General features: G+C 46.0%; 4 protein-coding genes across 13 annotated transcripts in view; 2 read left to right on the top strand and 2 right to left on the bottom strand.

Moving 5' to 3' along the window:
* LOC128760059 (calmodulin-binding transcription activator 1-like) overlaps positions 1 to 2,962 on the bottom strand; it is a 47,582-nt gene extending 44,620 nt beyond the window's left edge. For all 4 annotated transcript variants that reach the window (XM_053867009.1, XM_053867008.1, XM_053867011.1 and 1 more), the window contains exons 1-2: positions 2,815 to 2,962; positions 604 to 699 (exon numbers count right to left, since the gene is read on the bottom strand). In XM_053867009.1, the coding sequence (XP_053722984.1) occupies positions 604 to 699; positions 2,815 to 2,839 (121 nt within the window). In that variant the 5' untranslated portion in view covers positions 2,840 to 2,962. The remainder of the gene's footprint in view (positions 1 to 603; positions 700 to 2,814) is intronic.
* A 2,849-nt stretch (positions 2,963 to 5,811) lies between these two features.
* On the top strand, positions 5,812 to 13,499 carry LOC128760058 (dnaJ homolog subfamily C member 11-like). Its single transcript, XM_053867007.1, has 16 exons — positions 5,812 to 5,947; positions 6,513 to 6,642; positions 6,704 to 6,777; positions 6,862 to 6,963; positions 7,083 to 7,211; positions 7,299 to 7,421; positions 7,768 to 7,841; positions 7,919 to 8,108; positions 8,178 to 8,263; positions 9,117 to 9,233; positions 9,321 to 9,476; positions 9,595 to 9,664; positions 9,780 to 9,837; positions 11,081 to 11,223; positions 11,298 to 11,427; positions 11,511 to 13,499. The coding sequence occupies exons 1-16, from the start codon at positions 5,873 to 5,875 to the stop codon at positions 11,534 to 11,536; spliced, it is 1,683 nt and encodes a 560-aa protein (XP_053722982.1). The 5' UTR covers positions 5,812 to 5,872; the 3' UTR covers positions 11,537 to 13,499.
* Positions 13,500 to 14,643: 1,144 nt separating this feature from the next.
* On the top strand, positions 14,644 to 17,662 carry LOC128761020 (PPARGC1 and ESRR induced regulator, muscle 1). The gene is made up of 3 exons (XM_053868868.1): positions 14,644 to 16,618; positions 16,682 to 16,795; positions 17,116 to 17,662. Exons 1-3 carry the CDS (start codon positions 14,821 to 14,823, stop codon positions 17,205 to 17,207), a joined length of 2,004 nt encoding a protein of 667 aa, XP_053724843.1. The 5' UTR covers positions 14,644 to 14,820; the 3' UTR covers positions 17,208 to 17,662.
* Positions 17,663 to 17,707: 45 nt separating this feature from the next.
* On the bottom strand, positions 17,708 to 26,516 carry rereb (arginine-glutamic acid dipeptide (RE) repeats b). 7 transcript variants are annotated; one of them, XM_053868867.1, is made up of 17 exons: positions 26,307 to 26,515; positions 25,568 to 25,616; positions 24,144 to 24,268; positions 23,675 to 23,774; positions 23,483 to 23,581; positions 23,032 to 23,112; positions 22,802 to 22,955; positions 22,630 to 22,716; positions 22,344 to 22,525; positions 21,817 to 21,969; positions 21,582 to 21,692; positions 20,291 to 21,366; positions 20,020 to 20,212; positions 19,260 to 19,956; positions 19,056 to 19,196; positions 18,799 to 18,967; positions 17,709 to 18,635 (listed from the first exon to the last, which is right to left on the bottom strand). In XM_053868867.1, the coding sequence occupies exons 1-17, from the start codon at positions 26,330 to 26,332 to the stop codon at positions 18,602 to 18,604; spliced, it is 3,477 nt and encodes a 1,158-aa protein (XP_053724842.1). In that variant the 5' UTR covers positions 26,333 to 26,515; the 3' UTR covers positions 17,709 to 18,601. The 7 variants fall into 7 exon arrangements, with proteins under 7 accessions (XP_053724835.1, XP_053724836.1, XP_053724839.1 ...); XM_053868865.1 differs by having other exon boundaries at positions 17,710 to 18,635; positions 21,817 to 21,972; positions 22,338 to 22,525; XM_053868866.1 differs by having other exon boundaries at positions 17,710 to 18,635; positions 21,817 to 21,972.
* Between the last annotated feature and the right edge of the window lie 62 nt (positions 26,517 to 26,578).

The following is a 26,578-nucleotide window of genomic DNA, read 5'->3' as shown; positions in this document are numbered from 1 at the left end:
TCTGCGCTGTGTCCTTGGAAATCAATAGTCAATCATTGCAATCATTGCCTCGATAGTCCCGCTTACGCTCCACTGCGGTCCCACGCGCGCGGCCATAACACACTTACACGCTGTGACCCCAGATTACACACTCCATCTCGCTGCTGGTTTAACCCGACCCATTAAGGATTACAGATGCATAATGCCATGTGTACAGATTAGGTCTGACAATAAAACTACTGATAGCAAACATAAGCGTTGCCTTTACTTCCGATGGCAGTGAACTGCTTGTGTGTGTGTGTGTGCTTGCTAATACTGTACTGGCATGCATGAATAAGCATGATGTGTTACAGAGCTGAATTAGAATGACATCTCAGAGAGACAGAGATAGAGTGTGTGTTTGTTTTGTGCGTGTGTGTGTGTGTAAGTGTGATCTTTAACAAAGCAGATGAGAAGGAGACCTCAGTTCCCGCATCACATCATTCTGCCAGAAGGCTTTTATACTTGCTCCCAGAGTTACCCAGTGCTTCAGACCAATGTCCGTGCTGCACTTAAACACCCTCGCAAAAGCAGACGCACACATGCCGTCAGAAGCAGTGTGAGGAGTGTTTGTGTGTCTCTTACTGTTAGCGTCAGTGTCATCACTCTTGGGAGGGGTGTGTCCGGTGTAACCAACAGCAATTCTGACCATTCGTTCTGGATTTCTTATCTTCTTCAGTCCTAAAAAAAAGGAAACACAGGAAAAAGAGAGAAGGACATATTAAGGTGACGCATCTGACTGTTTCCATTAGAGTTGCTCAGCGTATCTGTTAACCCCTTTATTTCAAGGTGATATGCATGTGGACTCTTTCATTTCATGATCCAGCGACTTAGATTGTCTGTGCCTATCGATTGGCCACAGTAGAAACCCTTGCCTCTGTGTGTGACTAACTTGTGCCCGGCTTTAGTTTCTCGTAACCCTCATCATTTCTCTGTTTCCCTGACCACTGTTGCTATGATACAAAGACCAACCAGTGAATAGAGAGATGGTCTTCTACACTATATGGTGAATGTTGTTTTCATGCTTGCTGGTGCTACTCGGCACCACACACATGCCAAAGGACACCAAGAGCTGCTCGGCTGAGCGTCTTTCAACTTAGCCAAGGCTACAAATTGAATAGATCCTCTCTATATGAAGAACTCCCTCATATAGATGCCTGTGTCAGTGTGTGGGCACAATAATGACGGTCAAGGGGATGCTTTTATATTAATGTGGTACAGTGCCTGCTGATCTGCCTATGGGCCTTGTGTCTCATTTAAAGTTCTTTTCACGCAATGGGACTCTCAACGCACGGCCTTCACTTTGCCTCTGGCAACAGCATTACACTCACTTGCACGCATGCAAGTCCGACTTGCAGCGTTGAGCTTGTAAATATTCTTCACAAATACATGATATCTACAGTGCAGTTCAAGCTCTGTGAAATTGCCCCTGTGAATGCTTCTCAGCATCGCTCTCTAGTGGAGAGCGCTTTTAAAACAGCTGATTTCGATTTGATGCGAGTCGAACAAACACTAATCACTAACGCTAGAGAAAAGACTTTCAATCATAATTATTATAAAGCAATCGTGGATGTGATGTATAATTAATACATGTTATGTTAGACTCCCTTGCGATGGAGACTCTAATTAAAGCAAAGACTTTTGATAGATAGCTACAAAACAATTCTACTGTCTCACACAGTGAGAGTTTGAGTTTGCTCACTATCCTTGTTATTTAAAAATAAAGAAATCTACGTCAGCTCTCCTTAAAGCACCATAGTCTGATGTGTCTCATGAGGGGGGGTGGGACACGTTCTACCACATGCACGAACGCTCCCCTATCTCCCCCCGGTGTCCCACTGCTGACATCGCCCCAAGACTTTGGCGTCAGTTTGTCCAGAAAGAAATGGTTTATTACCAAGTCCAGACTTCTCAAATAAACTAGCTAAATTTAAATTTGGATTTGAATAAAAAATGTACACAATATTTTGACCTGGAAAGAATTCGCAATGGGTCTACTAATGATCTTTTTTTAATGAATTATCTTACGTTTATGAGGCATTCTGACACGAACCCAAAGCTCCTCCTAAATCTAATGTGAATGAATGAATCCACTAGAAAAAAAACCCATCCTGGCATGGTCATTTCATTCAATAATTGATGCACTGGTATATAACATGACATTAAACAGTTGCTGCATGAGGACGACGCGCTGACGATCGCGGTTGAAGGTAGGAAAATATAAGGCAGATTCACAGATGATATGACCTAAAACTGACACACATACACTCCACCCCCTTCTTCAACCTAAATGCATCCAGAATCTCACCTTCATGCTCTCAGCAATCACAAATGAAATTCACGCCAATACGAAAATAGACATGATTGTACGCGTGTCAGGAGCATCGTCTTTTTCACGCTTTCGGAGCTGATCAGAGACATAAACACACACATCTGAATTCCTTCAGCGTGAACCTCCTCTTCCCTCTCATCTCGATCCCTTTCATGTTAACCATAAACTGGCTCCGCGGAGATGGGGGGACGCTGACACGCACAGGGCGCTGAAAAACAAGGATTTAACGTGTAACATCTGAGGGGACAACTCTGCTGTCGTTATTTATCCACTGTCGGTGAACCGAGCTCAGCTGCTTCAGCACCAGCATCCGTGTTTGCGGGACGGACTGACGGAAAAAAAAGGGAAAACCCCCGCCGCTCTCGCCCTCTCATTCACCGTCTCTCGGTCGCTCTTAAAGCCTTACCTGAAGCCCGAGTCGTGGGACTTGGCACCTCGAACAAAAAGCGTTATTACTGTCTTACCTTCCGGCTTGTTTTCGGCAGCCATTTCCCCTCCGCCGCGCGCCTCATCCCTCCTCCTCTTCCTCCTCCTCCTCCTCGACTCGACCTAGTGGTGGTAGCGGGAGGAGGGGGTGAGCACGCGCGTGCACGGAGAGGACAGCTCAAGGAGGGGGGCGGAGTCGAGATGAAGGGGTGGGGGGGCGAGCCTGCTGTGTCCTGGCATGCGATTGGTGGAAGCGCTGAGAAGTGACGGCGGAGATCTGTGATGGGGACTTTTTTAACTCTCGCGTCTATCGTTAAGCCCCGCCCACTCGCCCTCCCTCCCGCTGCTATCACGTCACTGGACGACGTCTGTATTCGAGGACACCTTGACAGCCTCCCTACAGCAGCATCATCATCATCGTGTTCACCATCTCCCGAACACACACACACACACACCGACAGCCCCTGAATGTATTCACTCACTCCCTCACTGCTGCGGCGTCAGAGCCACCGAACAACCGTCCCTCCATCTATTCCGATTTCTCCTTGAATTCGGATGAAAGAATGTGTCTGAGTGACGTGTGAGGAGCGCGTGGGCCGGAGCGGAGCTGTCATTGGTCGAGGTGCTGAAGCTCGTGGTGCTGAAAGGACAGCTCCGCACGCGCCTACACAGGCCAGGCGCGCGCCCCCGCTGCATTCTCTCGTTGAAGTGAAAGTGATGGCGGGTCAGCGTTCTGGTGCGGTTTGAACAAGATACCTTAACACATTTCTCAATCAATCACATCGATCGTTTTAGGTAATGCACGTACAACGCTGCTGATGGAAAAAAAAGTGTATTCATATGTGATAATGAGAATGAGATATTTGGATAAGCAAGAACAGAGAGAGCCTGATGAGAGTTGGAAACTACACTGGGCAAATTCTGGCACCTCACCTTCAAACAAAACGGATCATATTTACATGAATAAAACAAGAAATGGAGTGGCTACTCACTTACCACGGAGGTCATGTTCTTACCGGCGTTTACCTGGCTTGTCTGTCTGTGGGCAGAATCTAATCTAATCTAATCTAATCTAATCTAATGAGCACTGCCACCTGCTGTACCATCAAGATAAATAGAATTTCAGTATTAATGATATGGTGACATTTCAAATGGCATCTAATGATGTATACAAAATAAAAGCCATCACGATGCTTGATGGAGATGTAGACTCTCAGAGAACAGAATTCTAGTTGATGTTGGTATTACTGATCCTATTTACTATCTTAGAGATTTTTCCAAAATTTAACAGTATTCATTAAGTAAAGTAAACAGTATTCATTATATAATAAATTGTGCACTCATACTTATTGTAATCAATGTTGTCTCAGTGATTCTTCATTTAATCTAGTATTAATCAATATTTTTGTCTGTTACTTTTTTATTTCTATTTATATATTTGTTATCTTATTTTGTCATACCATAATTGCTTTGGATTTTTAACATATCTCTGTAAGAATTGTGTATGAGTTACAGTGAGGGGAAAACATAAATCTGTCACTCAATCTTGTCCACCATGCTAAACATTAATTCCACTGCTTGATATTGTTGAAGATAGGTCTAACTCTGAATATGTAAGATCCTCTATACTCGATTATTAGCTGGTAAACTGTACCTTCTTGCCTTGGCACTGAGCAGGACCTGTGTGTTCCACTGGGTAGAGAAGCGTCTCTGCGCTAATGCCTCACGGTTGACAGAGACAAGCTCTGAGGGATCGTGTGGATCTTTTCCAGCTTTGTTGTCCTCCAAGCACCGAACACAAGGTTCTCGGAAGCTGCACGTATAAGCTTTAAAGAATAATAATGGGTAAAAAAAAAAGTCAGTTAGTGATAATGATAGTAAATATGCAGTTTTAAATATTTTATCAATGGAAAAACATTAATTTTAGGTCAACAAATGATGGCACCCACTGAACGAGGTTCTACATACTTTGACAATGAGGCTAACACTCTTGACACTCACTAACAGGCTTGACACTCACACCAAAGACACACGTGCACTTTAGTTTGTGACACACACACATTCACATGCTGAACTGTTGTTATTTATTTTAATTTCCTGTCTCATTGTAGCATTGTTTTTTTTTTTTTTTTTTTACTTGCTCTTATGTTTCCACCTGTCATGCTGCTGGAAATGGGAATTTCTCTTCAGAGATCAATAAAGTATCTATCTATCTTAAAATAACATTGATGTTTGCTTAAGTATTATAGCAATAGGTAATATAGTTGGATCATTTACCATGTAGGAGCACTTTAAACTACAATGTAATGACTATATTCTACTACTACTACTAATAATAATAATAAATAAATAAAAACGTTTTAGAAGAACAATGTGAGGTTTTAACATCCTTGGACCACCTTTTACTCGCCAATTGTCATAGAACATGTAGTCTGGAAAAGTAATGGCACCTAACATGAGCTTCTCAAACATTCCAGTGAGAGTTCATTTACAAATTCCCTAGTCTCAACATGACTTGTTCAATGAGGCTGTGGTCCTCTGTCCTGGCTCGAGCAGTTCCCTGCCCTGCCTTTGATTTTGAAGGACAGGAGTGTGTAAACCAAGGTTCCTCGAACAGGGAATCGATGCGTATTTTTGCTGTGGTGTCAGCATATGTAGGCGACCTTCAGCCGTGGAGAGAAATCTCCACTCTGACTTTGGAGACTGACTCCTGGGAATCTGAAGTCAGTGTTTGCTTAAGTGTCTTGCCTGGTGTCCCACTGAGAAGTGTTGACACAGTTATACCTGCCAACAACAGTCAAGTAGATTAGCCACCAAATCTGTGTCATTGCATGAAGAGTTCTGAGTTCTGGGGCTCAAAATTGGTTTCACCTTTAAGTTTAACCGATCAAATATGATACAGAGAGTAGCATGAAATAAACGTACGCATTCCCATCAGTTGAAATATGGTCTAAGGACTAAGAATACTTGCAACTCCACTTCGAATTCCAGGGACCCGCCAGCTAACGGCTCGAACGCAACTTCCGCCTTTTACTGTTCTGACCAATCACATTCGAGAACGATGGCGAGGGGGGCAGGCCCTTATGCAGCGCAAACATGGCGGCGTCCTTAGACGATGATTCGGACCCGAATAACCAAGACTACTACTCTCTTCTGAACGTCAGGAAAGAGGTGTGTGTTCATGATTCCAAATACTAAAGCGGCATATGGGTGAGTGGGTCCTAGTGTCGACTGGCTCTGCTGTGGGTGAAGTGGTTGCCCTCAGTCGTTGCATCTCTCCTTCTGCAAGTAACGGTCCTGACTTGCATCCCGAAGCTCAGACCGGCGGAGCGCGTCGGTGCCTCCGACAGCTGACCGAACTGTTTACATACATAAAAGAAGGTTTGCTCTGTGACTGGCAGAGGCATGCATTCAAAGATTTCTCGATAGTAGTTGAAGTGATGTTCTCGCCTCTGGCAGCATCTTTGGAGCAATACGTATTTCCTAAACGTATGTTCTTAACAGAACTAAAATGTGTAGAGGTGAAAATGGTGTTGTATCTTTTCCAACTGCACTTCGCATCCCTGGATAAAGTGTATGCATCAGTCTTCTACCGAATCAAAGGCTGATTCATGTTGAGGAGATGGAACTGCTTCAACACAAGTGTCCTCACCACATGCCCGGTTTATACAAGATTCCGGTCTCAAATCTGAATTTTTAGTTTCATTACATGACAATGCCCTGTTTTTGATTTCAGGCGACTGTAGAGGAACTGAAGGCTTCTTATCGGAGACTGTGTATGCTGTATCACCCTGATAAACACAGGGACCCTGAGCTGAAGATTCAGGCAGAGCAGTTGTTTAACCAGGTGCACCGAGCCTATGAAGGTGTGCAACTCGATCATCATCACGTTCTACGTGACACCAACTAAACGGTCATTTCTTTCAGTCCTGAGTGATGCTCATTCCAGAGCCATCTACGACATTTTTGGGAAAAAGGGATTGGAAGTGGAGGGCTGGGAGGTGTGTGTGATTTCTATCCTATTTCATTGTGCTTTTAATGGATGGCAGGCACTTCCATTAATTGTTATCTTAATTCCCGTGAAGGTGGTGGAGAGAAAGAGAACGCCGGCTGAAATTAGGGAAGAGTATGAGCGCCTGCAAAGAGAAAGAGAAGAGAGGAGACTGCAGCAGAGAACAAACCCCAAGGTTCTTGAAATTGCATCACATTCCTCTCTTTTATTGTCATACAGTCATTATCAGGACGGTTTATTACCCTGCTCACTGTGTCGGCTTTAGATACTTACCATCCTGCTCTGAACACTCAGGGAACCATCAGCGTGGGTGTGGATGCCACCGACCTTTTTGACAGATATGATGAAGACTTTGAGGAAATGCCTGGTGGAGGATTCCCTCATATCGAAATCAACAAGATGCACATTTCCCAGTCCATCGAGGTAGGAACGATCAGGACTGTGGCTGTTATTACCACGATCAGACACGCTTTGTTTATTGAACTGAAAACGCTCTCTCCCCTCCTGCAGGCTCCTTTGACAAACTCTGACACAGCAGTGCTGTCTGGCTCACTTTCCACGCATAATGGCACTGGAGGAGGCAACATTAACATGACCGTGCGCAGGGTCACCTCAGCAAAGGGCTGGGGCGAGGTGAATTAGCAGACTACTAAGCTCCACTTCTTAATGTGCAGATCAGCCATTTTAAATTGATCGTCACTAAATGTCTGGTCACATCATTACAATGGTGCTTTTGTGAGGAGGTTTGGGACAGGTGCAGGTCCACTGTCTGCCATGTCTGAAGGGCGAGTCATTACTCAGGCTGCTATGTGGCATATTTTTAATGACTAATAATTGTTCAGAGCAGATTAACCGCATCATTTTATGCTCTCACCACAACAACCCTAGTAAGATCCCCCCCCCCCCCCCCCTCAAGTTCTACAGCTACTGGAGTCCAATTCTGGGTTTCCAGTGTTGATCTCATGTCTCCTCTGTGCAGGTGGAGTTAGGGGCTGGTGATATATTGGGACCACTAATCGGGTTAAAAATGTTTCGGAATCTCACTCCTCGGTGGTAAGTTGTGAATTTAGATGAAATGTGTCCCAGCCTGATCAGATTTAATGTGCGATTTTCATGTGCTCTGGTCACAGTTTCCTCACAGCCCAGTGTGGTTTGCAGTTTTCTCCTCGTGGTTTGCGACCAAGCTGTTCACTAATGACGGCACGCCATCTGGGTCAGAACACGATGGGGTATCTTCAGTGGCGTTGGGGACCCAATAGTGCCATGACTACCAGCTTGGTGCGGGACACCAAGACCAGCCACTTTACTCTAGCAGTGCAGGTGCAACCCTGAACTTAAAACTCTTGCATTTCATCTTCTATAACTCCGATATAACAACATACATTTCAGTTAGGTGTGCCTCACTCCTACCTGATGACAAGTTACCAGTACAAGTTCCAGGATGAAGACCAAACAAAAGTTAAAGGCTCGCTTAAGTAAGTGTCTTTAACTGTGGATTGTTTTGTCATCTCACTGTTTTATAGTACATTTTCAGTGAATGGTCTGAGTATGCACAGGTTGGAGCTCTCAATCTTGAATCAGTCCACCGGGGTTAGCAATACAAGGATCTAGGGATCTAGTTCAAGCGTGAGGGAGGATTCAGGATTCAAAGATTCTGTAATGTATCTTCGAGATTCAAGTGGAGCACCAATCAATTTATGAAAAGAAAACAGTCAAACTATAATAAGTGTAGTGTTGGTATGAGTGCAACAGTGAAACTGATGGAGTCGCACTGACTGACACTGTCTTCAGTCAGGACTCTGTCCTGTCCTGGTGAAGCCGATGTAAGATTTGCTGTTTGAACTTTATACCCTCATCAATAGTCAGGTGGTTTGGCAGAGACAAAGAGGTCGGGATTAAGGACGCCAGCTAGGTTTCTCCAGTCGAGGTTAGGGCTGTGTGTTAGCATGTCCCGATGCAGAAGTGGTGATACGATGCATTGTGGTACGATACTCTAAGTTCAGCAATGTATTGTAATATTTGTTGATGAGAGCCATCATTTTCAGGGGATAATACAGTGCAATATTATGTACATGAATACAAGTGTGTTGTTATGAACTCAGCCATGTGAGGTGTGTTAGTTGTGTTCATCTGGGATGCGGCCCTGGAGCCTGCCCCTGGTTCATGAAATCACTGATCCAATGAGGATATTGCACTATGCTAACTGTGTTTTGTCAGCTGTCCACAGCCTAGGAGGTTGTTGTAAATACGGACCGGAACTCCCCACTGGAACTGCAGTTTTCATTTTAAATTGTGCTCACCCAAGCTCATGTTTTTGTCTATTTTCAGGACGGGCTGGTTTGGCACTGTGGTGGAATATGGAGCAGAGCGGAAGATCAGTCGACACAGTGTCCTGTCAGCTACTGTCAGCGTCGGTGTCCCTCAGGGAGTCACCCTCAAGATCAAGTACTGACCACTGTCACGTGTGTGTGTGAGCCATTCTGCAGTGTCATTCCATGAGGTAATGGCGCGTGTGTTTGGCCTTCCCTGCAGGTTGGCCCGTGCCAGTCAGACATATCTGTTTCCAGTCCACCTCACGGACCATGTGCTGCCCAGTGCCGTCTTCTACGCCACAGTGGGGCCGCTGCTTATCTACTTGGCAGTCCACAAGCTGATCATCATCCCGTACACGAAAGCACAAAAAGAACAGTGAGTACCTTCGCTGTCTTGGTGTCAGCGATGGGAAATGTTGTTCGCGTCACAGTGGAATACATCATTAACTTTAAATCGTGATCTTGTGGATTATTTTCATCCGTCTGCTTCTCAGAGATCTTGAGTTGCAGCGGAAGAGCTCTGCAACAGACATTGCTAAGAAGAAGCAGGAGGCTGAGTCCGCTGTGAGTCTGCAAACACACGCTCGCACATTGTGTGTGAGATCATTGTGTCGAGGTTTAGCTTCTCCCCCAAATCTTATATCCTGTACTGTCATCTCCTCCCCCGGCTCCTCGGCAGGTTCTGCTGATGCAAGAGTCTGTGAGAAGAATCATAGAAGCAGAAGAATCCAAGATGGGTGAGGAATCCTTCTCAGACTTTACACCAGTGGGAGTCAAAATGTTGAAGTAGTTTGCAGACAGCCAGGGTGGTGCATACCCCGATGTGGAGCTCATTAAAACCCCTGCCGTGCACTTTTTATAAAGTAAGCATCGACTTCGAATGGATGTCACGTTCACTGTTGCAGAGTCGACGCTCATGTCAACAAAATAAACTTTGTTTATTTATTTATTTTGTCACTGGAATTATATTTACCCGCAACCAATTCAAGTTTTTGTGGGGTGTTTAGTTGTTTTATTTACTGCGCTATAGTAATTTGGAGACAATTAAAGTCTGACTTTATTCATATCTTGGTTTTTAAATTATGATACTGTTTAGCAATATAGAAGCTTGCGCTGTCAGTGAAGGTTTTTTTTCGATCGCACTGAAGCTGAGCTAACTCTCAACTGTTAGCATGTTGTTGAGCTTCCCCAGTGCGGAGGTTATTCTTAAGAATGTTATGTTGGTCAACAAATGTTTGCATCCGGAAAGCAGTATTGGCCAATGTTGTGCTGACACCATCTTCCTTTAAGTTACATCTAGAACAGATACAAAATATGTGATTCATTTGCCATTAATCGCGAGTTAACTCAGCTTTAGTTGACTATTGACAGCACAGATAACATGAGATATGATTAACATGAGAAGTTCATTATCATATATTTTTGCTGTTTATGGTGATGCTGCCGCATCATATAATCATGTCCACTTGATAAAAACTGTTCATTTGTGTAAACGTCATTTGTGGTTCAACAACTATGTTTATTTTTCTCACAAGAAAGTCTTGCAAATAGCCAAAACATGTTCAGGTCAAAAGGTCAATAGATTTTGAAATTGTGGAATTCATCAGCAAAAGTATTGATGTTTTTCTTCATGTCTTGCCTTAATTAATTTATTTATTTATCAAATTCAGCCTTAGTTTAAAAAATGAAATGAATACACATTTAAAAAAGTGAGGCTATGTTGTGAATTCTGCACTGCGTCAGGTCATAACAAATCCTCTCGACACCGTCTGAGACTTGTAAATCTGCAGGTATGTTCAGCACCAAGAGTAAATGTGTATTTAATCTTCAGTCAGTCATTATTACATCTTTGTAAACTGGAAGCTAATGACATTTAAGCAGCTTAAAGTTTATAATCTTGGAGTTTGCAACGTGAGGTTTATGAAGAACAGGACGTTGTCAGTCATATCTTCAGTATGGCCTCTCTCTGGCTGTGTCCAGGTCTGATCATCTTGAATGCCTGGTATGGGAAGTTTGTGTCCGACGCCACCCAGAAGCAGGAGAAAGCCAAAGTCATTGACGTCACCGTCCCTCTTCAGTGCCTCGTCAAGGACTCCAAACTCATCCTGACCGAGGCGTCTAAGGTGCGAGATCTTGTGTGTGTGTGTGGAGTGAAATCAGAAGTCAAAACAACCATGTGTTGTTCCCTCTCATGCAGGCTGGGTTGCCCGGCTTCTACGATCCCTGTGTTGGCGAAGACAAGAGCCTGAAACTGCTGTACCAGTTCAGAGGTGTGATGCACCAAGTCATATCTGCAGACACCGAACCGCTACGGATACCCAAGCAATGTGAGCTCGCTTGTCTCGACTTGCTAAAGCGTGAATGTGTTTGTGCTTTCCTCCACAAATCTTTGTTGTTGTTGCTTCACCAGCGCACAGAATCGAGGCCGAGTCCTAGCGAGTGGAGCACCAGGAGGCAAATGGAGGTATAAACAGACTTTCCGTGGGAGACAGAAGCAAGGGGAAATTTTCGAAACATCTGTTTCACTTCTTTAGTCCTCCGCTGTGATCATATCGCTCCATCCTTATTCTCCTCACTCTTCCTTCCCTACTCGCTGCAGGAAACACGTTGTTTCGCTGCTGCTCTTGACAGCTCTGATCAAGCGAGGGCTACTTCACCTTCAGAGTGAACTAACTGTAGATTCCTCCCTCGGAGACCATGAATAAGGTCAAGGAAATGTTTAATGTCTAAAAAGTCAACTCCTCCCATCAGGGTTGTATTTCCCCCGCACTTTTCTGCTTTGATTTTACGTCATTTTGGGCAGTGGGAAACTGCAGGATCCTCTCCGAGACTGTTGCCAGCGTGAAATATTTAGTTGTTGTCAGTAGGACTGCTCTGGGTCCGCTGGGCGCAGCCTGGAGTTGCTGAACCAGATCTTAGCTGGCTATGTTTTCCATCCCTGGTTCAGCCGCTGAAGGGTCTGAGCCCCCTCTCGACCGGGTCAAGCTTTCCCATCATGCCCCGCGCATTCCACATAGTCACGTCTGTGCACTGGGTTTAAAAACAGCTCTCTGCTATCCCGACGTCCACGTGAAGCTTCATCTTCAGGAGCACTTCGGCCCAGCTGCAGCTTCTGCTTTCAGTCCATCTGATCAATTATTAACGGCCATGTTCTGCAAGGAGCGCTGACCACTCTGTGCAGTTCCCCAGCTGGCCAGCAGGTGTCGCGAATGACGTCAAACAAGGACTTTTATCGTTTCATAAACGTCTGCAAAGCCGTTATATTCAATACTGTGACCATTCATTTGATTGAAATTATGAATGTTAATGAGCTGTCATTCAATTGAAACATTTTAGCGAGTGAGGGAGATGTTAACAGGAAAGCTGTTTTTGTTTCCCCCTTTTGTTTTGAGGCGTCTGTTGCACTGGCCACTTTTATCCCATGAGGTGTGGCCAAACTGCCACTGTGGTCCATTAAACCAGGTGAAAGGAATCCTGACAGATTTAAGGAGCGGCTGCTCTTTTAATTCTCACGTTATTGTTTATGAATAATAGTCACGGCGCAGCCGTTTACCTCTGCACTGATTTATGTTTTCATTTTTCACCCTTCTGTTTGGCTTACTCCTCCGTGCCATTTGCTTTCATTTGAGGTTTTTCGCTGCTCTCCCCGCGGTGATGATTTGGAATAAGCTGCTGCTGCTGCAGCACGTCGATGCTAGATTTATGGAGGTTTTACTTCCAGCACAGCTCTTCTTCATCAGCGTGAGGAGACTGTCCCACCAAACTCATCGGCTGTGATGCACTTTCTACTCAGTCAGGAAGCACAGACGTCTCTTGGTTATGGGCGGGGACTGTTCCCCGTTCCTTGGCAAAAGACAGTTGCATCCAGGCAAAGGAAAGATATTTAAATGAGTTGAGACTAGGAACACTAAATATTGCATTGACTGATGATGTTTTTCATGATGTGTAAACAGGACCTGCTGCGAGAAGATATGATATTGTTATGTATTCTTTTGGTTTAAAATGTTGTTGGGAAAAGTTGTATAAAGGGATAATGGTGGTCAGATTGCCAGGAATAAAGTTGTTTTTACTGTAAATGCCGTCCACATTTACACTTGAGTTTCACATTAACTTGCATCTAATAAAAGTAGCTCTCAACTGAAGGTTGTTTTGCCACAAGCTGTTGGTTTTAAGTTGGGAACACGCTGATGTATAGATGTTATTACCGTCTAGTCCCCTGAAAGATTATCTCTCTCTCTCTTATGTCTCTCTGATATTCATCAACCCTCTCATCCCATCTCATCGTGTGCGACTGTTTTAGCGCCACCATGTGGCCAGTAGGTTTTCCTTTTCCATCCAACCTGTTGGCTGTATGATGTTCAGTAGGGGACTGATCCTCTTGTCCTGCAATAAACATGGGAAACACCATTGCATTTTGTGGCTATTTATGCAGACTCAAACAGAGACGTGTTTAAAAATAACATATACTACTGAGTCACACTGTGCATCGTGAACACAATGATGTAACACCCCACCCCCACCCATCCACAAAACACTCAAAATGACTCACAAACGACTTGTCTGCCAGCCTTGGACCATGTGAACGTCAAGAAAAGCCAAGAAATTGAGTAAATGCACTTTTTTTCCCCCAAATTGGTCCAACGACGACATGGCTCAAACTCAACTCAAAAAACGACTTCTGTTTTTTTCAGTATGAAAACATGACTTGGCTGCCACTGATGGACCATGTAAACAACAGGGCGAGCGAAGATACAGAGACAAAATGTTGATATTTATTGGAGAATTGGAAATCATGGGCCAGAAAAGAATGACATGGTCTGATCCACCTACTCAAAAATGTGAAAAAAAACACATGCTTTCTAAAGTTAAAAAGGCTTGCCCGGCATCGTTGGACTACGTGAACATCACATTCAAATAATCGGTTAAAAATGTGCATTAAAACATTTTAATTGAGAAATTGAAAAAAATGACCTTGGAAAAAAGTCATACTCAGCCTTTTTGCCCCCCAAAAAAGTCAAAAAGTGACTGATGTATGACATTATTGCACCTTGACGTGTGGAGAAACGGGCAGAAAATGTAGCGTGTCGTTCGTGTGTTTTCAAATCAGCCAAATGTCAGTGTCAGACACCTCCACAAATAAGTGATCCTAGTTTCTTATATACGCCACCTGGTGACTTGCATCGTGACTCTAAAGTCAAGACTCCTGAGATGATAAATAAGTAAACGCCTTTATAATATGGTGTTTTGCTTTCCTCCGTACTTGCGTGCGGTGACTCCGGTGACGGTGAATTGAGGTTGAACTTGCATGTCATTGAGGGGTCTGGAGGAGGTGGGGGGGGTCTACAGCGACAGCTCCATGTGACCGACGTCTATTCATAGCGAGTGAGAGGCCGCAGGCCGACATGTCCACAAGGGCAGACGGAGACTCTGCCTGCAGGGTGAAAGTACGGACTCTCTCCTGTCGCAGGTCAGTTCCACCTCCACACGTACGTGAAGATGTGCTGCATGATCTGCTCGACATGAAGGTGACAGACTTGGCTTCTGAGAATAACAAGTGTGTCTTGCTGGACTTGGCTGCTCCACGATCACAGCTTAGCCTGATCATGTGAGCTGCTGTTTTCCTCCTGGTTTGCTTGCCCACCCTGATCCCCTGAATCTGCTGAGAACATTCCACTGACCTGCGCTTGTGTGTGGACATTTTCCAGACAAAAGACCATGTAATGGACGACGTTGATCACAGTATGATGCTTGCCGAGGAGGACTGGAGGAGTTTCGATGAGGAATGTGAAGAGTGTTGCCTGGTGCAGCCTGCACTCGCTTGTCCAGAAGGAGCAAACCCTCACAGGGAATCTGGGAGCTCCACAGTGCTGAAGGACAAGAGCGTCAGTTCCACTGAGGAGGACTCGCTGGCTGGAGGTCATCCAGGCGTGACTCGTTCACAGGGTGAGGCAGGAGACCTTTCCAAAGTGATTGGAGGAGCAGCGAAACTAGAAACAGAAGATAAACAGATCCAAACTGAGGAACCTCCAGATCCTAAACCCACGGAGGAGAAGGATCTGGAGCCTCTGAAGAGAACCAGTATTACTTTCAGACAAGAGAGGGAGCGATGGTTTGTGACTGTCAACGACAATCCGTCACAACGTTGCAGGCGAGTCGCAAATAAAAAACGTCGACTGAAGAAAGTAGCGAAGAATAAAAGAGCAGGTAGAGGAGGGGTGGAAGCGGAGGCGGAGAAGGACCAAGCTTCAACACTGGGACTTTTTGATCCTCCAACTGAAGACGTCATGACAGAGGAAAACCATGGAGTGATGACGGACAGCACCGGGTCCGAAGAGTTTGAAGACGCAGTCCAGTTCTTATCAGAGCTCAGAGGTCAAGGGATCCTCTCAGCCACAAGGTGTCAGGAGGTGACTCTGGAACGTGAAGCTGAGGAGGTAAGTTCCACTGACGATGATGGTGAAGACTTTTCTTCTGCCTTGGACCAAACCGGTGGCAACACGAACCACAGGCCGCCGGAGGCTCCTCCACCAGACAGTCCAGAGGCTTTCGCCCGAGCCGCCGGCCACGTTCGACCCGTCTACGCCATCTCAGCTTTCTGGGATGAGATGGAGAAGCTGACGATAAATGATATCCTGCAGCTCAGGAGGGCAGGAGGTCCACCACTAGGGGGCGCTGAAGACTCCCGGGCGGCTGGCTCCAAAGTGTCGCCCAGCCAGATAGAGACCTCCGACAATGCTGACTCGGACTACTGCACACAGGCAGAGGAGGCCAAGCCCGATCGCTGGAGCTGGGACTTCTCCACTTCGGATTGTGAGGAGGAGTGTAACGCGAGTCCAAGTCCTCGGAGAGAAACTCCAACTTCAGAGGACCTTGGCTCCACATGCTCCGAGGGCAGGCAGACCCCGGTGCCTGCAGAAGGTCCAGCAGGAAACACTCTTGGTCATGAGGCTGCGTCACGGCAGAGAAGGATGAGGACAAGTCAGAGTCTGCGCGACATGAAGAAGGAGCTGGACGTGGATGACTTGTCGCTCATAACCACGTCGGCAGGGGAGAAGAGAGAAGTACATGGGGCTCAGCGGGGACCCGCCCCTCTTCTCACCAACAAGTTTGACCCACCAGAAGCCCTGCAGGCGGGTGGTCTTTTCTCGGGCGATGATGTCACACTTGATCCAGAGTGTCCAAACATCTACCCGGGCCATGACAGCAAACTCGTTCCGATATTCTCCAGCTCCCATCCCACTGTGAGGGAACTCGCCTCACCAAGTCTGGACCAGCTTTTCCACACTTTCATGAGGGAGAACTTCCCTCCCGCCAGACTGGAGTTGGACTCCCTGGTGCAGACCGCTGAGCGTGAGAGGCTCGTGCCCAGTGGACCTGGCGCGTGGATGCGCTCGCTGTCCCTACAGAGGATTAGCTTCTGCTCCTGGAGCAAACTTCCTGTCCACAGTGAGGAGGATCAAGTGGTGGCCCGCCTGGTGGTGGATCCGGAGCAGATCCTGGAAACAATGAAGGCCGCAGGTGAGCGTGAACATTTCAGGTTGGAACGCCCGCCGGAGTGGTCGGTGATGGTGTGTCTTCCAGGGCAGGGGGGTCGGTCGACACCCAGGCAGTCGGACATGTGTCTGCTCTGCATTGCCTTCGCCTCCTGGGTGCTGACGTCATCGGAGGCCGACAACACTGACGCTTGGAAAGCAGGTGAGGAAAGACACTGACGCACGTATGCATCCAAATGTGCCATGAACGAGAATGATACTGTGACACAGAGGCCTCAGCCAGATTCGCATCCTCGATAGAGCTCGTCCTCAGTGTCATGTGGTCAAAGGAGCAGCAGATGGCGCTAGTGGTTCAGCTATCCATATAACTCCACCTCTTTTAAATGGATTCCTTTCTCTGTGATTCTGCTTTAGTTTTGCCACTTTGTTTTTTTTCCCCAACTCCATTTATGTGAAACTCTCCACATCAAAATAAGTCCAGTTTTTTGGCGATGTGATTTGATGTCGAACTCTGTCCTTCAGCTCTGCTGGCGCACGTGAGCGCCCTCTCAGCCATCCAGTACCTGCGTCACTACATGAGGAGGAGGAGGTCTCGACCGCCGCACCGTCCCTGAAGTACACATTCATTTAATGATAGCTTTTTCTTGGGTCCATTTCGTAGAAACAAATCAGTTTCAGTAGTCTCCGAAAGTGTTCTGATCTGTTATTTAAATGTTAGTCAATATGTAGTAATACACAACAATGAGAGCTGTGCGTGAAAGTAGGTGTTTTGGGTCACTGTGTGTATGAAAATATACTGTTTCTGTGAACCAGAGTTTCAAACCAAGGATGGGAAGAAGTTCATTGTATGGTCTATTTAGGAGGGAAGTTGGCATCTAAAAACAATTTAAACTTTTTTTTTGTTATGACTGATCAGCCATGTTTGGAGAACACTACACTGGGAGACAAGAATGCAGAAGCGTGAAGCTTTATGAAGTGTTATGTACATTTTCCGTGAGTCTTCTGTTCCGTATGTTTCCTTAGTTGTAGGTGGAATGATTGTACACATGAAATAAAAAGGCAAAGGCCGTCATAGGCAACATACGTGTGTTTTTTTGTGTGCGAGAGACAAACATACAAAACACGCATCATCGCAGGAGTATTTATTGAAATAAATATTCAAAGGATACATTTTCATAATATGCGACATAAATATTAAATTTCAAGGCAGTTCTTTTTAAAATCAATACCAATCGTTTTGTTTACCCCAATTTTTTTTTAAATCTTTATCAAATTTGTGTAAAAACATTCTGTCAAAACAGATTCCAATTAGTAACCATGAAAGTATATAATACTATATATGTTATAGCATATGGATCACTGCAGTGCCGAGGGTCTGGTGTTGACATCTATGATCTTAATAGGATTCATTCATACATAATATTGTGAACATTTAATATTTACAGTCTCAAAATTGAGCCATTAAAAGATAGGAACATACCGTGGAAAGATATCTCCATATATAAAAATGCAGGATTTAAACAAATATTTAGAATATTCCATTTAAATCCAAATTCTACTGCTTTCAAAGTCTAAACACGAGAATGCAAATGTCTACTCTAGTTAAAAGGTGAAAGGTCATGCTAGGTAGTTAGACACCCAATACAATGCCATTCTATACAAGGACAACCACAGTTGGTTTGACTTCTAATTTGCTGTGAGATTTGCTGGGATTTCCCAATTGAAGTCACCGCACAGCAAAGTGGTGCAGTGCAAACTTTCAAATCTCACGTGAGGAACGTGAGACGACCATGTTTTAAATAATAAAACCGGTATAAACTCTGGAACAATATGAAAATCTCCACCAGACTTTGGCGGCCTCTTTAAGTGCTGGACGAGGAATGCAGGGAAAGATACACAAAGGTTTCTCTCTAAATACATGATAACAAAAACTGGCCACACAAATATTCTCTTACAGTCTTTTGAGTACACAGTATTCTAGCGGGTGGGCAGGTCAACTCCTCAGGGCTCACGATGGCTTGTCACCCTCTTTCTTCAGGCGACTGTGGAACAGATTGAAAGCTTCTTTAACTTGAACACATACAAACATAATGAAACTTTTGTGAGTTACTTCCACTGTAAGTATTTCTGTAAGTAATTCTCGACATTATATTTAGCATCTTCATCGTTTCACAGACAAACCTGAGCAGTTGGTAGCTTGCTCACCTGTAGTAATCCTCCTGACTTGGCAGGGCTCCTCCGTGCAGGTGATGGCTGTGCAGCCACTGCTGCTCCAGGGCCATCCTCTGCAGCTCTGCCGACTGCGCGTGCATCGCCTGCAGCTGGTGAGCAGCTGACATCTGAGGGATTTGACCCTGGAGCTCTCGCTGATACGCTGTGTCGGAGGAGAGACGCAGATTAGCAACAGTAAGACAAAACCAACACAGGCCTGAGTCTGCATTTTTGTTCTGAGTGAGACGAACCAAACAGAGGGTGGCGCAACATCTCGTGATCATGAGGAAGGTCGCTGAGGAGAGGGTTGGGCATGGGAGCACCAGGGAATGGGAAGCGAGCCAGGCGAGGACCAGTTGCTATTGGCTCCACCAGAGGATGGGGGCTCGAACCTAAACAAAAAAAAGACAAACTTGAAGCAACCCTCACCCACACATGTGCTTTCCGACACTGACCTTGGCCCAGTGGATCCTGCTGATGCAGGTGCAGGTGGGAGTGGATGTGTGAGTGCTGGTGGTGATGCGGCGTCACATTCAACATCTGCAGTCTGGCAGCAGGGTCCGCCACAGACGCCATGCGCTCGGCGTGAAGCCTCTCTGCCGTCAGCCGCTCGGCGTAGCTCAGCTCAGGTCGGAGCTGCGGCGCAGCCAACGCCATCCTCTCTCGCTCCAGATGGTTCAGGCCGGGATGAAACGGCACAAAAGGGTGCGGAGGCCCCGGTATGTGAGGGAGTGCCAGGGCTCCGTGTCGGGCAAAATGCTCCATTGGGTTTGCGGAGGGATGCAGTGTTTCCATATCTGGAGGTTTGACCTCAAAGCCAGGCTTCATCCTCTCGCGCAACTCCCGTTCTCGAAGGTTCCTCAGCTCTCGCTCTCGGAGGCTTGGCTCGGCGCTGTACAGGCCCGGCATGTGGTAAGCAAGCAAGGGGTCACCGGGGCTCAGTGACACGTAGAAGGGGTGGTTCCGATTGGTTGGCGACATCACATGGGGTCTGGCATATTCACTGAGTGTGCGCAAAGCTGGAGTGTCGGGACCAATGTAGGGTGGCACGGCAGCTACTGTGGTCGGGGGCTGCTCATAGGACGACCGACTGTGGCCCTGAATCATCTGAACCTCCCCTATGCGACTGTCGTGAGAGGAGCTGGAAGCTCTCTGCAAATGAACAAGCCAGTGAGAAACAACGTGCGGAGATAGATTCGTGCTAAAGTGACTCACAGCGCTTCTGTCGGCCTCTCGCTCGCGCTCCTTCTCGCGCTCCCGTTCCTGCCGAGCATTGAACTCGGCCTCTCTCCTGGACCGCTCCACGGCCTCCTCCCTTTTCTTGGCCAGTTTGGAAGACGACAGAGGAGTGAAGTACAGATCTGTTCTCGCGCAAGAGTTGTAGCCACGATCCAGATGCTTAATGAACCTGAAGTTGATGAAAGACAATTAGTAACCATGTCGTCTCAACAAGCCAAACTCCAACAGAAACTGGAGCGGGACCAACCGTGCAGACTGACTGGCGTGGCTCGCCATGTTGACCACGGTGGGCTCCGGCGAGGGGCTGCGGGGCGGGCAGGCTGGGCTGTCCACCTCCTCGATCTCATCGAGCGGCTCCTCCTTGATCTGGACTTGTGATCCAGCTGCACCAGGTGCACTACTAGACGAGGGTTTCACAGGCGCTGGCGGAGCAGAAGGCTGAAGGCTTGGGACTGGCCCCAAAGTGCTTGGTGAGGGGCCAGTGGAGGTGTGAGAGAAGCCTGTGCTCTTGGCAGGGTGGTTCTGGCCCGGAGCTGGATGCTGAGTTGCCTGCCCTGACAGAGGCTGCTGAGGTTGCTGCATGAGCTGAAGCGGAGGTGGGAGGGCACCGGGGGGGTGCTGGTTGGGCAGAGCATTGAGGGGCTTCAATGCAGGCGGAGGAGGGAGATTGGAGGGCACGTGTGGGAACGCCCCGGCTGACGGATGTGGGATCTGCTTATGTGTAGGTGGAATGGGAGTGGTGGGAGGGGGCTTGACTTGGGGGCCAGAGAGAGGAAGTTGGGACTCCCTGAAGAACGGGGGACGCTGCGAGGCCTGAGAGGAGTTGAGCGCCGGCGGAGCCTGAAATGTTGGTGAAACTGGAGCATCCTGAGTCGCTGCAGATGGAGAAGGGTGTCGCACAGCCAATGAGATGGCCGACTGTTGCCTGCTGTTTGGAGCCACAATGGCTGCTGGCTGAACGTGAAGAGGTTCTGGAGAAGGTGGAGGTGGGACTTCTGCAGGATCAGCAGCAAGCTGGGCGTTGAGCTGGGACTGAGGAGTGGCAGGAGGACCTGGAGCAGGTGCGCCTTGAAACACTGGGGCATCACCAATGTCGCCCCCACCTGTGGCAACAGGCTCCGCAGGGACCCCCCCGGGCTGAGCAGATGAGTCAGAATCACTTTCATTGCCTTGTTGAGGGCTGGGAATACTGGGAGAGGAGCTGCGGTTGTCCTGGTCTATGTCTTTGGTGTCACTGCTGCCGTCATCTTGAGCGCTGCGGCTTTCTGAGGAGCTCTCTTCTTCCACTTCGGGCTCCACCTCTGACCGAGACACCGGGGCATTCTACAGAGGGAGGAACATGAGGGCAAACTATTGAGACTGCGCAAACCAGCCAGTTGTACTTCCTGTTGATTTGTACGTTATGTTTAACTTGATATTTCCAGGGAAACATAAGCAATTATTTGAATTAATGAAGACATCAGAAAAGCCATCGGCGTTGTGCTATATTCTTCCACAAATCACAAAATCCTGATTCACAGTCAAATTCGCCCACTTACTTGTGTCTTTGGCCTTTTGGATGCAACCTTTTCTGCCCCATCTTGCTCCAGCACAGGACTCTCTCTCACACGCTTCATTGTCTTTGGTGACGCCGTCTCCTCTTTTACCTTCTGTTGAAGGATCACATTGATACCAGTCAACAAGAGTGAAAGAAAGTGAGCTAAGACCTTACGTTAGACGGCACAGGTCTGGTAACAAGCGGTGGACTAGAAGTCTAATCGAACAGAAAGACACCTTGTTAGCCTTCTTTGTCGAGTCGTTCTTGCTGTCACCGGACAGTGGTCGTAAAGAAATCAGATTTGCTGCACTGGAAGAATTCTGGCTGGACAGATCCTCATGGCTGGGGGAGCCTGTCAGCCTCCTGTGACCGCTTCGCAAAGATGAAACCTGCTGCAAAGGTACATTTAGATTTTTGTGAAATTTCCAGGTACACATTGAATTACCTATTTTATGCATGTATGTTCAAGAAAACAACAGACATAATTCTGTCGTCGAGGCCTGCCAACTGCAGTTAACCAACAGACGGTGAAGGATTAACGTGAAACTCAATGCAACATGACAGTAATGCTGTGCTCTGAAGTAGCATTCATAGGGGAACCAGTCGTCCTCTTATTGTCCTCACGTTGTCTTGGGTTTCATAGATGTTGGTGCAAAACAAAATATTCTGAATATTTCAAATTATATATGCCTATACTTCGCACCTGTCTGAGTTCAAGAGAAAGACTTATCAAATTAAGAATAGATGTTAGCCTCACACTCACTGGTGCCCGGCTTCTGCGCGTCCTCATTGCATGTTTGCTTTCTTCCTCTTTAACTGGTTTGAACATGAAGGTCCCGCCAGACTTTTGAGAAGATGGTAAACAGCCGTGCTTGTTCTCATATGTGCGACAGGCTGTGCAGAGCAGATGGTTATCTCTTCTACCTTGGTGCCAATCCTTAGAACCTGTTAAACGAAATGCATTTTTCAGAAATAAAAAAGCAGTTTTACTCTTCTTTTAAATGATGTAAAGGCTAAAACTTTTGGATTGAGAGCAAATAAAGACTCACGGGTTGTACCACAGTGGCTGCAGCTCTTGATGTCCTGTTCACTGTCTTCGCTGTCCAACTCATCCTCACTTGCAGAACTTGCATCCACTAAAATAATATCCAAGACAGAGATCAACGACACTTTAATGATAAAAACAGAGCGGGCATTTGTATTGAGAGACAAGCAGCTCACCTGAGTAGCCTCTGGATGGAGTGCTCACTGGAGCAGCTGCCGCACGAGTCTTAGCTTTACGGGACGACGGCTGCCTGCGCTGTTGACGATACGCTCGTGTCCCAGCAGCCTCAGGGGTTTTCTTCCAGTGGTAGTAGAAAGTGATCAGTTCCCCCTAAGAGAAGTTTTGAAGAACTGCATGACACATATGTAGCCAAAAACATGTTTTGGTCTGTGTAAATATGACTTACAGTTTTCTTGCTCGGCAAAAAGTCTTTCCTAATGCGAAAGAAGTTCTTTCCATACTGTCTGAGGCCTTTGATGAAGCGTTTCTATATAGAAAAGAGATTGTGACATCTTTGCAAATATATGCGAATATATAAAAAAACCAAATAAACCTGTCAGTGTGAAACTAATGGGATTTAAACATTTTTCTGCAAAAACCTGCTCAAATTATCACAATCAAACAATGGAAACCATTTTCAACACTAACTAAATGCTATAAAATCACCTTAGAAAAATCTTTGTTGAAGTTGGTTTCAGTTGAAAGCGGCAACAGATAAAGGAGCTACTAACCTTTAGTATGAATATTTGTTTGACTACATTAATTATTACAAACAAGGATTAGATTATGCCAATATTTTCCTTCATTATGCATTCTGCTTCATTTCAGTGAACAAAGTAAAACAAGTGGTGTCTCACCACGTCCTCTTCAGACCAGCACTTCTCTATAAGCTTAGGCAGAGGTTTCTTCACCAGGCGCTGGAGAGCTTTTGCTGCATCATAGTGACTGGCGTGTAGCTACAGATAAAGGGAAGACGCGCACGTTTATGACACTCTGTGTCTATAGTTGGGAGTCATTGATCGTAAAACAATCAGGTTCCAATTCTCTACCATGTTGAGAGCGTTGAGAGTCGTGTCATCACGGGAGGCGGCTAAACAACCATCCTCTGTGGATCCACCGTCACACATCCCAGCAAATGCTGCCATGCTCCTGAAAATGTGTATTATTAAAATGTGTATTAATTCAAACGGCAGCCTCTTGACCTGTCTCTGCGTACAAGGGGCCGGGCCACACGGTATATGGAGGAAAAATTATTTGGCAATATATTTTGTTTTTTTCTCAGCCCTACAACGGACATACACAGATATATGCTGGTGTTTTTTTTCTCGAACTGCTTAGCAACATTGTAATTACCACACACACATCTGAATGAGCTGTTAACGCTGAAGTGGTTACACAGGTTCTATACTGTAATTATGGAAGCATCTGAAGTGTTCTGACACCTGCTAATAAGTTCATTGGCATGGAGGTTGTTCCCAGTGACATGTTCATTGAACACATTAATATTTCAACACAAACCTTGCTGCTCTCAGGTACATCAGAAGATCACAATCGTTGACTCCAGGTGTCCACATCAGCTCCTCATTCTCTGTGTGGGCCTGTAAACTCAGAGGGGGGCGAGGCTGCAGCTCTGGAAGCTTCGCCTGAAAGAAGTTCAAAGCCAACTTTTAATGAGTAGAGACTATTGCCGATTTGAATAAGGTTAAATCGATTTTACAGGCTCAGGTGGCAGATAATTAGAGACTACTTGACTGATTGATAATATACTTTACTAATATACTTATCTTTATATTCAGATTCATTTCAATCTCAATCATACTATTTACATTTGTCATACATAACGCACTTCTTGGATCTTATTTTACTAATGGCTACTATTCCTATTAATCATCAAATAAGTTTTTTTCCCACCCATTCAGCCTCCGTGTGGAAGGAAAACCCCACAGATGTGGGCACGTCTACAGTTTCCTTCAAGTAATTTATATTACTTGATGTAATTTAAGTAATTTATATTTCAGTGAAAGGTGTCATTTATTATTGTTCAGTTACATTTAGTCTATATACTTCCTGTTCAACTCTTGCTTTGTTTTATTATTATTTTATTCATTTTAACAGAGGCTCATGTGAACAGCTGGAGGCAATCTGCAATAATCCCCGCGGCACTGAAAAAGGACAGAACTGCCGCCAGCAAGTTTGAAAACGTAGGATGTAGCAGGCAGGAAAAGGTACTGTCATCCTCACCCTCTGGCCTGATATCATTTGGTCACAAGAATGTCATCCCACGTTCAGGACTGGAAAATCTGCCGAGACTTTGGAGGGTGTATTCTTGTGACTTGCGTGCTGTAGCATAGCGTTTAGGTTTATGTGGCAAGGCACCTTCCCCGACCATCCAATGTTTTGCAGATTTGCATGCCGCGGTCTTTCCCCGCCTCCTGTGTTGTATCGATCTCCGCTGTTCTGATTCCTAAGGTCTCGGTCTGGACATTGACATTTTTTTACTCAGCCGGCTTTGTATTTATTTATTGGATAATTCTGGACTCAGCGTTTTTGAACTAACCTTTAAGATGTTGAGGTACTGCTGAGGTACTTCTGCGTTTGGATCCACCACACCACAACATGCCACAAAAGGATGCCTTTTACTATGGGGTGTGTTTATGATTCATTTGATTTAAAACTGTACAAAAATGTTGTTTATTCAGCTTTAAGAATTGCAAAATAAAGATCCAGAATATATGTACTTATGCAACCTATTTTTGTTTTGGGTGTTGGAACAGAGATAATATTGAAATTAATCTACTTTGGTATTCATTTGTCAAGTTCCGTGCAAAATCCCAACAATTATTATTACTAGACTTTAAGGTTTTAAAAGGATGCAAAAGCTACTCTACATTTCCTTGCTATAATATGATAGCAGTATAAATTAAACAGCCATTCCTGTGTACCTGATGACTTGGCCCCACTCGTATCTCGCCTTGTGTGCTGTTCAAGCTCCTGAAATGAGGCAGAATAAGTGTATGTAAAGGAGTGTGATGTGAAAACACCATTAGAAGAGCCATCATCGCCTCAGCGGGCGCATCAGTAGGAGTACAGTGATTTCACTCTTCGCCGATCATATCCCGCCTCCTCGCAGACAACAACCAATCTGAGCTGGTTCCTACATTTACATGCGTGAAACCCGACGCACACGCCCGTCAATCAATCATACACGGACTGCTCGTTTTTTCGTCCAACATTTCGAGGAAATAACGCGTTAATGAAAGTTCTATCATCCCAGCTCCAACTGTCGTGACGCTTTACGCTGCGTTACAGTAGCGTATCGACGCGATCACAGCCCGCAGCGCTAGCATGCTCGGAGCTGTCGCTGACATGTAAATACACGCAAACACACACCCATTAGCAGGTTTATCAGAGGTCTGCGCAAATATGCGCGACCCCAACACTTACTTATGAAATAATTAAAGTTGAAAAATGCAGTGACACGAGAGAAGTCGGTCTACACGGGCTGGCTAACGGCTAGCGACAGCAACATTAACGCTGTTATGGAGCTAGCTCGTTAGCCAGACACCAACTTCGTGACCACTGACACTCCGACTGCTTCACACGAACGCTGACGTCACCAAACACACATTTTAGACCACAGTTCCGCGAAGGAACATGCGAAAGGCGATGGGGTCGGTTTACCTGCGCGGACTGAACAAGTCGTCCATGTCGAGCGATGTTTAGATGTGGCTTGTTGACACTACGCGGCGCAGCAGGCGATACCCACACACACACACACACACACACATGCGCGCGCGCACGCACGCACAAACTACGCGAATACCCGATTACATGGCTGTTCAAAATGGAGGCGGTGTACTGGAGGGAGGGAGGCTATTTTTTTTCCCAGAGCTATGACCTCAGCAGCCACAGCTAAGCCCTCAAACTTGTCGAGTGTACATAACTGAGCATGT

This window comes from Synchiropus splendidus, chromosome 6, assembly GCF_027744825.2.
Source record: "Synchiropus splendidus isolate RoL2022-P1 chromosome 6, RoL_Sspl_1.0, whole genome shotgun sequence".
Lineage (NCBI taxonomy): Eukaryota > Metazoa > Chordata > Actinopteri > Syngnathiformes > Callionymidae > Synchiropus > Synchiropus splendidus.
Note: the sequence above shows the minus strand (reverse complement) of the source record. Positions and strands in the feature narration are given on the sequence as shown.